The 10,545-nt window shown below is 40.1% G+C and overlaps 1 protein-coding gene across 1 annotated transcript in view; it reads left to right on the forward strand.

Moving 5' to 3' along the window:
• The window catches only part of ptprq (protein tyrosine phosphatase receptor type Q), a 45,635-nt gene that overhangs the window by 18,157 nt on the left and 16,933 nt on the right, over positions 1–10,545 (forward strand). Inside the window, exons 23-29 of the mRNA XM_044124631.1 lie at positions 52–206; positions 316–461; positions 1,180–1,351; positions 2,612–2,932; positions 3,740–4,015; positions 4,126–4,277; positions 4,572–4,713. Coding sequence (XP_043980566.1) covers positions 52–206; positions 316–461; positions 1,180–1,351; positions 2,612–2,932; positions 3,740–4,015; positions 4,126–4,277; positions 4,572–4,713 — 1,364 coding nt within the window. The remainder of the gene's footprint in view (positions 1–51; positions 207–315; positions 462–1,179; positions 1,352–2,611; positions 2,933–3,739; positions 4,016–4,125; positions 4,278–4,571; positions 4,714–10,545) is intronic.

The raw sequence follows: 10,545 nt of genomic DNA on the forward strand, positions 1-10,545 counted from the left end.
GAATTTGACAGTGTGGCATGAGTTGTTTTTTGTTTTTTTTTCCTTTGTTAGGAATGAAACTGCTGAGATGTGGTGGAATGTGACAGAGACATCTGTGGTTATTAATGTGGATTCAGAAAGTCGCTACAATGCCTCTGTCTCCAGCTGGACCAGACTGGGAGATGGAGGAGTGCTGATCTCTATAAGCTTCACCACCACAGAAGCAGGTACTGCAGACAATGACAGCTGGCTTTATTTGCTGCCTCGCATACAAAATGAACGTTTCTTTGTGCATTTCTATGTAATGTTGTGTCAGTCTCCTGTCTCGTCTTTCAGAGCCATTTGACCCGCCACAGAATGTGACGGTTGTAAATGTGACCGCTTCCTCTGTCACCTTGATGTGGCAACCACCGACTGAACCAAATGGAATCATTGTGCACTACACTATTTACTACACCTATAACAGCACTGTGAGAGAAAAGGTAAATCAGTTTTAAGGCTTTTGTTAGGGCAACTTAAATTTACAGTTCTCCCTGCTCAGCACTTGGCTGCTGTCCGGTTGGGATGAATTGCTTTTCTTATGTTTTCCCAAATATATTCTTTTTCTTTTTCTGGATTTTGACTTTGTAGAAAAAGCTGCAAGAGGTCATAGAAATACCTGCCTTGCAATAAGTAGTTTTATACTTGTTCTCTAATAGACCCACACAAAGAAGTCCACAATTGTGGAAGTAAAAGGTGGTGTTTCATTTTCAAGCTGAAATACAGTTGTGCCATATGGTTTCTACTTTTAAAGAAGAGATAGAACATTTTCCCTGATCTGTCTGATGTGTTCTTCAGACTTTAGGATGCTCCTCAGTGATCTTGAACAAATCTCTGAGTCTTTCGTAGAACAGCCAGAATTACACTGTGTTTAAATTACACGTGTTGACTCTTAGTTTCAGTAGCAGTGATGGACTTTTGTCATTGCCTTCACTGTACACATTTTATACCAAAACACTGTTCTAATTTCTTCTTTTCAGCTTGTCCCATGACTCCTGAAAGAAATCCATCTCATTTTAGGAGGGATGACAAATTCAGCTGCGTCTTGTGTCGATCAATACCTTTCTTGTTTATTTCTCACAAGTCTCTGTACACAGAATACTTTGTGCAAATGTAGAAATGCCTGACTCAGTTTGTGGAATTAACTATTTTCTCCCACAGAGAGTTGAAGTGTCAGACTTACCACCCCGTTACTTCCCTGACTCGCCCTTCATCTACACCCTGACTCGACTGATGGGAGGCAGCAACTACACCCTATGGATGACTTCGAGCACTGTACAGGGCGACGGAGGGGTCCAGTCAGAACCTATAGACCTGCTCTTACCTGAAGACGGTCAGTCACAACCACAAATATACCACAGTCTGCATATATCTCCATAGAATTATAAAAAAAATATATCAAAATACCTTTTTTATATTCCATTTAAGGCTAGCAAATATGAGTAATAATTCACAGCACTTCTGGAGGGCAAGTCTGCACTCTTTTTTTTCACATCTCCTCTTACCTTGAAATAAAATTACATAAAAACTCTGCAATAAAGAGACTTGCAGGCAGGCAGTAACTGGAGATAACTGTTAGTAGGTTGGACAGTTTGGCTGTGACAGAATGGCATTTTATGCATGACAAAAAACATGTGAGGGATTAAAAACCTAAAAATCAGGAAAATACTAACTTTGGAAGAAACAGAGAACTGATAAGCTTTTTGAACATTTATTTGGTTTTGTGCTGCCAAAATTGTGTTTCCATGGTGAATGAAATTGGCTATATTTCTATTCAACATTTAATTGTGCTTCTGTTTTTTTTTTGTTTTGTTTTGTTTTTTTGCCTTTGTGTAGTAAAAGTAAAATTAATCTCTAGGTTTTTATGTGATTTTGGGAAAAATGGTGCAGACTGCCACCAGACTGTAGAAAACAGATTCTGCTGCCATTTTGTAATGTTGACATTTTGTTTCTGAAATATCCTCTGTCTCCATATGTTCATACTGACCCTGTATCTCTACCTGTGCTCCAGTTGCTCCACTATCAGCCAAACATCGGACCTCCAGGGAAACTTGTCCCTCCTGCACAGCCAAGCCCAGCATGGGCTCACTCTCCGGGTCATAGATTTCTCATAACCATATTTTTGTGATTGTCTAGAGCTTTGATAACCACTTGATTTCACCTTTGTTTACCTTTTTTCTACTCTGTGTATGATAAAGTGTTTTCAAAGGAGCTGAGAAGAACAGGATGAGTATTTCTTTTTATCTTTCCTTCTTACTTCACTAAATTTTCAGTGTGCAACCTTTATTTCAAAGATCCCCCATGTGCATGTCACATTGCGCTGCTGATATTATACAGTAGCTGTTTTCTGTTCAACTCTGCTGTATTTCTGTAAATGCAAATTTCAACTGTTCTGATAAATGTAAATGAAATTATGACTACTAACTTGAAAGAATACATTACATGAGGCCCTAACTGGTTTGCTGTTTATTTCCAATGAAATGCTGTACTGTGTTTTGATGACGGACACCTTCATGATAAATTCTTCATTTTGTTTGGTGTTTTAAGCAGCGTTCAGTAAAGGTAACACTGTTTTACCTGTTTTCTTTTGCAGTACCAAGTGACCCGGTCTCAAACCTGACAGCTCAGATCTTCAGCTCCACGACCATCATTGTGAGCTGGGATCCTCCCACGGAGCCAAACGGGCGTCCCTATTACATCCTCACCTTACAGGAGGCTGGCATATTCCCAAACATGAGCAGCCCAGGGACCGTGGCTGTGAACAAGACCATCAAGCAAACCACTACCGACAATGTTTTCCTATTTACCAGACTGAGGAAGTATTTTCCATATGTACTAACTGTTACTCCAGCAACCGGAGCTGGTCCTGCCTACAATCAAACCAGCACCATGTACCTGAGAACAGATGATGACAGTGAGTATATTTATTTTTATCATTTCAACATTCAAGTTCATTATACTGCATTTTCATTTCTGGAACTCATTATGGTCTGTCGAGCTGGCATAGTGGAAACCAGAACTTCACATAAACTGAATAAAAAGACATTTTTTTCTGAAGTGAAATTCGACTTCTCTTGCTCTAGGTTAGAGTGATCAAAATTATTTACATTTGCTTAATGCCAGACTAGTGAGAAAATTTTTGAGAGATTGCTTTGTAACTCTCTCCCAAAAGTACTTTGACCACTTAAACATTTTCACATCTTGTCATATTACAAATACTACAATTCAGTGTATTCTACTTTGATTTAGACTAATAAAATGTTCATAAAAATGTGCATAGAAATAAGTATCCAAAAGGTTTTGCATTCAGCCCTTTTACTGTGACATCCATAAGTAAAATCCAGTGTGACCCATTGGATTTAGAGGTCTTCTAAGTAGTAAATAGTATAGATGTGTGCAATTCAAACTCAGTATGTAAAAGAAAAACAGGGGACATGGTAGCCAAGTTTTAGATAATTTTAAAGCAGGCACCTTCTATGCAAATAATATGTGGAGGAAAATGAACTCTGCCTGGAGCACATGGAGATACTTGATGGCAGTAGCATCATGATGTTGGGATGCTCTTCATCACCAGGGACAGGGAAGATGGATGAAGCTACACTTTTTAATAGTGAAATACAATATAATTTGTGGTTTTAATAACAAAAGGTGACATAGCAACACTATGCTATACACTAACATGCAGACAGCAGCACTGATGATTGTATGTTTCTCTCTTTAGTTCCCAGTTCTCCTCCATTGCTGTTGTCAACTAGAAACCTTTCTTCCACCTCCATCGATGTGGTGTGGCAACGCCCTCTGGAGGCTAATGGAGAAATAACAGAGTATACCCTCACTCTGTCTGGACATGGGGGCACAAACACAACACAGGTCTCCAACACATCTGTCATCCTCACTGAACTAGCGTCATTTACGGCTTACAACCTCACCATCACAGCCTCAACGCGTAAAGGCGCAGGGCCCGGCCTGCTTGTGCAGCTTCACACTGATGAAGCCGGTCAGTTAGAAAGCAGATCCCAAAGATTTCTATAAGCCTGAAGTCAAGGTAATCATTTTCTATTTTGATTTTTTTTTTCTGTGCTGTGTCTTCCTAACTTTTCCCTCCAGGTCCTTCCTCCCCTCCCCGTAACCTGACTATATACAACCACACAGCCGTTTCTGTGTGGTTGACCTGGGAGCCTCCTCTGGAGCCTAATGGAGTGGTGATAAAGTACGGATTCCGGATCCAAGACCTCATCACACAAACCGTCACACATCAGGTACTGTTAATTTCACACACTGAAAGCTCCTTCACAATAACAACAGTACACTCACAACCCAGCGCATGCACACGCACGCCCACCCACACACACACTCCACAGAACCACTCAGGAAGAATGCACACGTACGTGGGGTAATTTCACACTCCATGTATTGCTTTGCGGTAATATTATCCTTAAACGCACGCGTGCATTTCTGTGCTGATGCACTGATCTTATCCACTCCATCAGTGAATCTGGATATCTTAATCTTGTATGTGTGTTTTATTTGGTTGTGTGTTGGAACAAATGCAGAATTCCTCTGGTTCGTCGACCTCAGAGCATCTGTCAGGCTTCAGGCCTCACAGCTCCTATGAGATCAGTGTGTACAGTTACACCAGAGTGGGCCATGGGAATCAATTCAGCAGCCCTGTGACCTTCACAACCAATGAGTCAGGTAAAACACACAATGGGGAAAGTCACACAGTTCCTGCTTTTTAGTGGTAAAGTTAAAGGAATAAAGACAGGCATTTAATTCATTTTTGCTTTAAAAAGTAACATCTTGGGGCAAGTAGCATTTTAGCAATAAAAACTATTTTATTTCAGTTTGTTTACAAGACATCTTATTTTACCTGTAACCTTAAGGGGGGAGAATGGGACGATCCTTATCTACTGTCACTTTCTTTGAAGCAGTGCAGAAAAGATGCAATATAGTAATCTCAAACTGAAAAAATTGAAGAGAGACTGTTTTTTTTCCCATAAAATATCTAAGTAACAATTTTTGTAAACTGGTTGCAACTGAAGCATTTATAATTAATGTTTTAATCTTGATGAAAGTGCTGGAAAAAAACTGTAATTTGTAAAAATCTTTCTGTTTCCTTACTCTATAAAACATAGATGTCTGTTTCTTGTGGCCCCTCTTCAAAATGGGAAAGCTCCAAGAACCTAAGTGAGGCAAGCTTGATCATAAATCTGTGAAAATTCAAGCTTCCTGTCTATACATAAATATAAACCTGCAAAAACTTAAAATAACTGGAACAGTGTCAACCAAGGCTGGATGAGAACCTATTTTTATCTTTTCAACATGCACAGTGAGAAGGATGGCAAAATAAACAAAAAAAGAATCTTCAAAGCTCACTGTTTGAGAACTGCAAGGTGTTACAGTAGAAACCTGCTTCTGCAATTAATGATGAACAGCTCCTCTAGTTTTAATGCCAGAAGAAAATGGTCCACTGCTTTAAGTGGACGAGTTTAAACATCTGCCTTGTTCCTTGATGTTAAGGTACAGCAGGAGATGGTTAGACCGATTGAAACCTTATCTGCAATAATGGGAACACAGCTGTGATCTGTTGAGGTGAAGAAAAAAACTGCTGAAAAAGAGCAAAGCTTTTGATTTATCTGTCTTTCTGCATTCTACCCATCAAAACAGTGAATGCTTGGATGAATAGACAAAGCATTTAAACTTTATTTTTTGAAGTTGATTTACATTACTTAGATTTTCTAATTAGTCAAATACAACTTTTTGTTTTGCTTTAGTTTAAATATGCTACTAACTCTTCTAAATGAAAAAGGCAAGAGAGAATGAAATTTAAGTAAGTAATGAGCGTTGATTTCCATTAGTGGCAACAAGAAAAAGACTAGCCTAAACCTTTCTGTTTCTACCATCAGAATAGAAATGCAACTTTCAAAAGAACTGTAACTGTAGGAAATAAGGCAGAAGATGAGTTTACTTTGTGATCATGCACAAAGTGGAAGATTACACGTAGAATAAAAAGGGGGGAAAAAACAGAGCTTTAATATTGGTGTAGCAGTAGAAAAATACTTCAATAAAATACATATTCATCAAAACTTTTAAAAATTCTTTCTATCGGTCCAAATAGATGTGAAGTGTTGTATGTGAATTTTGTGTCTATGTGACTGATAAGAAATGCGTCTAAAGAGTCAGCAAAAAAAAGAAGAAAGAACTTACTTCCAGCAGTTATCTTTTCAAAAGGTATGAGTCAGCTCTATAATGCATGCAATACCATGGAGGCACATAAAGTTGGAGACGCGATAAAGTGTTTGCTCAAAGTGCAAAGAAACATTTGAGGTCTGAGTCCACCAAACATTTGCACTTCTCTGGCTTGGACTCTCAGAAGCTGGTACTTGAAACGCTCTGATCCTCTCCACTTTTTCAATGTGAGAGTAATCTGACACCTTCCACTATATGAAAATTTGTTTTATTAAAAGAAGGCTGGTCAAAAAGTGCAATATTGGCTCTTCAGATGAAGAGATAAAAGTGGTATCCAAAAATAGCTAAAAGTATCTGGCATTCACTGTAACTGGAAAAAGTTTAGCTGTTAATAAGAAGTGTCAACAAGTTTCTATATTTTAGGACAATGTCTGAGATTGAAAAGAAAATCCTTGACAATTGTGGAACTTTCTTTCCTCATAAAAATGTAATTATTCTCAGAAAAAAAAGAAGAAAAAAAACCCTGAGTCTTTTTCACAGTGACATGTATTAATTTTGTGTATGCAGAGCTGATGGGTAGTGGGGGCTGATGATGACAGCCTATCCCAGCTGTCACTGTGAGCAGTGAACACCCAGAGAAGATTACAAATCCATCACAGGGCCAAACATAGATACACACAATACAAACATGGTTCCTTGCTGTTCAGTAAATCAGGAGTTGCATATTTTGTGCTTTATAAATGATTCATACCATTCAACCTTTGATAACAACAGACTTCATTTAACAAGTTTAGAGATAAGGATATTTAGAAATTAAGAGCAAGAGGAGGTTATAAGGCATATATCCCAAGCTTTGAACACCTCAGAGAGCACTGTTCAATCAATCATCTAAGAATTCAAAAATTATTGTATGCAGTAAGTATTAACCTACTAAGATGTAAAGGTCCACCTAAACTTACTGGTTGGAGAGGAAGACATTGGTCAAAGAAGAGCATTAAAGTTTTTAGCTGCAATATGGGAAGATGTGGAAATGTGTTGGGCCTTTGAGAGTTTTTGAAGGAAGACACTGCTGTTACAACCCCCCCCAAGACCACCAAGGGTAAATACTGGCACTGGATGTAACACAAAATAAAATATCTGGAGCAGTTGGCTTCAGTAGAAAAAAGATAGTTTAATTGACAGTTCAACATAAAATCTAAGTCACAATAAACACGCACAGGGAAGCTTTTAGCTTCAGGGTCTCCAAGGCCAAAACAACAAACAAAACATCCCCCTTTTAATTATAAAATAAAAACACTTCCTAGAAGAGAACTGAAAACAAAGTACAAAACCTGAACTCCCTGACTAACCAAGAAACAGGAGAAAAATAGTTAAACAAAATGGCAGAGAACCCCTACCAGCTTCCACTGTGAAGAAAAACAAAATTATAACCACTTTAAGCTTCACACAAATGCTCACAGCAAAGTTATCCAAAGTCTCAACAAAGTCAGTTCACAGACATGATCACACCAGATCAAGGCCCAGGGAAAAAGGGGATCTGACATCTCAGGTTTGGAGCTCTTTATGGGGTGGCTGATGAGCTCCAACACATTTCACCTGTGGCAGCCAGGTGGAACTGAAACACAAAGAAGAAGCTCTCTCATAAAGAGAGCCCCTAGAGGTCAGTGACCGTAACACCCTCCCCCATAAAATCCTTCATGAAATAAGAATATTTCATCATCAGTTGTACTACAGTGAGGTAAGCAGCATCGCCCACGTCAATGTCATGCTCCAGTACCGAGGTCCTAGAGGGCACATCTCCAAAAAGCGCAGGGTACAGCTGGATCAGTCCTGTCACATCCTCCTTCTCAGCACTGGGAAGATAGGACAGATATGCATCCAAAGAATCAAGAATAACAGAGTTTGAAAGCCTACCACAATGGCCTTCATCACACTTTTTCAAACCATCCTGAGGAGTATCTCCAGACACAAGAGAAATTGATGTAGGTTTTGGAGAGTCCTCACATGTGTCCTTGTGGTCATTTTCTCTGGAATGAAACAGCTTCAACATATTGATATGACACAGACGCGTTTGGCGCCTCCTATCAGGAGTATGAACAATGTAGTCTGTGTCATTGACTCTGCTTTTCACCACATATGGGCCTGCAAATTGGGCTGAAAGAGATGGGCCTGGTGTGGGCACCAGCATAAGCACTTTATCACCTGGTTCGAATGACCGCTGTACAGTCTTTTTGTCATATAGCCATTTCATTTTCCCTTGGGCAGCAGACAAAGACTTTCTTGCTATTGAGCAAGCATGGTATAGACGTTCCCGACATTGTGTGACAAACTCAAGGACGTTAGATTGTGGCTGGGTGTCAGCTGACAGGAGCTGTTCCTTCAGAACCTTCAGTGGTCCTCTTACACCATGCCCAAAAACCAGTTCAGCAGGGCTAAAACCAAGTGACTCCTGTTTAGCTTCACGGGCTGCAAACAACAGAAAAGGAAGTCCTTCATCCCAGTTTTTGTTTGTCTCATGACAATATTTGCGCATCATGGCCTTGACAGTCTGATGCCATCTTTCTAGAGCGCCTTGTGACTGAGGATGGTAAGGACTGGAGGGAATATGTTTAATGCCAAAAGACTGTAGTGTCTGCTTGAAGATTTTGGACTGAAAATTGCTGCCTTGATCAGTTTGAATAACTCTAGGCAGACCAAAAGTAGCAAAAAACTTTAGAAGAGCTTTAGTTATGGTGGGTGCGGTGATTTTCCTTAGTGGAATGGCTTCAGGGAAACGGGTGGCAACACACATGACAGTCAGGAGAAATTGATTACCAGCTTTTGTTCTGGGCAGAGGACCCACACAGTCCACCAGAACACGCTCAAAAGGCTCACCAACTGCAGGAATGGGCTTAAGAGGGACAGGTGGTACTCTCTGATTAGGTTTACCCACTATTTGGCAAATGCTACAGGTCCTACAGAACCTGGCAACATCCTTTTTCAGGCTTGGCCAAAAGAAATGCTGCAAGATGCGGTCATGGGTTTTAGTGATTCCCAAATGACCTGACCATGAGTGGTCATGTGCCAGCTGCAGTATTTGTTCACGATAACCTTGAGGAATTACAATTTGATGTACTATTCCCCAATCCTCCTCAATACCCTTCTGTTGCAAGGCAGGCCTTGAGATCCATTTTCTCATGAGTAATCCATTTTCAACATAAAACTTGTGGGTTTTGTCATTTATTGAATCACTCACACTTTTAAAACATTTAGAGAGCGTCTCATCACTTTTCTGTGCTTGGCTCAAACTCTCATGTGACAGTGATAGCGGGAGAAAAACCTCAGACTTTTGAGTGACATCCTCCTTTAGGGGTGCTGATTCTGAAAGGTCGTCTGCTGGCAGCTTGTCCTCCATCAAGGCAGAGCCAAGAACTGAGTCATTCAAGTTCACTTCTTTCAGCTTGCAAGCTTGGGACCTGGTAAGAGCACTGACAGCAAACACATCAGGATGGGATTCCAACATTTCATCTTTACCCATCATGCAACTGGGATTATCCACCACCTCAGGAATAGGAAATACCTTGCCTCCAGCAAGATCATTACCCATTATAAATTCAACCCCCTGAACAGGGAATGAGTTTCTCACCGCAACTTTGAAGAATCCAGAGGCCAACTTGGACTTTAGGTGAACATGATGTAAAGGTGCCGGTACATAGGCCATTCCAATTCCTTGCACTATTGTATTTGCATTACAGGAGGTATCAGCATTAAATGGCAGAAAACTGGACAGGATGAACGACTGGGAACCACCGGTGTCCCTCAGTATCCTCACTGACTTCTCATCCTCAGGACGTCCTGTTAGGGAGACAAGACCATCAAAAATGAAGGGCTTAAAACAGTCATCAGGTTCACTCATGTTTGAGAGTGGTGGGGAAAATCTCTGAGTCTTGACGAGGCCAACCCCTTTAGCTGGTTTTGGTGATTGGGGTGCTTGTTTACGTTTTAGGGCCAAACAGTCAGAAACAATATGCCCCATTTTATGACAATAAAAACATTGTCTCTCCCCTTTTGAAATTTGAGTGTTCTTAACTTGAGATTGTGGCACATCTTTCCATGTTTTCTCACGAGAAGGTTGGTCAGATTTACCCACGAAAACATTTTTGTGAGTAAGGGCAAATTCTTCAGCCAGTACAGCTGCCTCTTGTAAGGTGGATGCTTTCTGCTCATTCAAGTACAAAACTGTACGATCTGGAAGGCAGTTTTTGTACTCCTCCAATAATATCAACTCACGTAATGAAGTAAAATCAGCAGTTTTAGTTGCCTGGCACCATCTGTCAAATAACATTCCTTCTCTCTTGC

Source organism: Gambusia affinis, linkage group LG08 (assembly GCF_019740435.1).
Source record: "Gambusia affinis linkage group LG08, SWU_Gaff_1.0, whole genome shotgun sequence".
Taxonomy (NCBI): Eukaryota; Metazoa; Chordata; class Actinopteri; order Cyprinodontiformes; family Poeciliidae; genus Gambusia; species Gambusia affinis.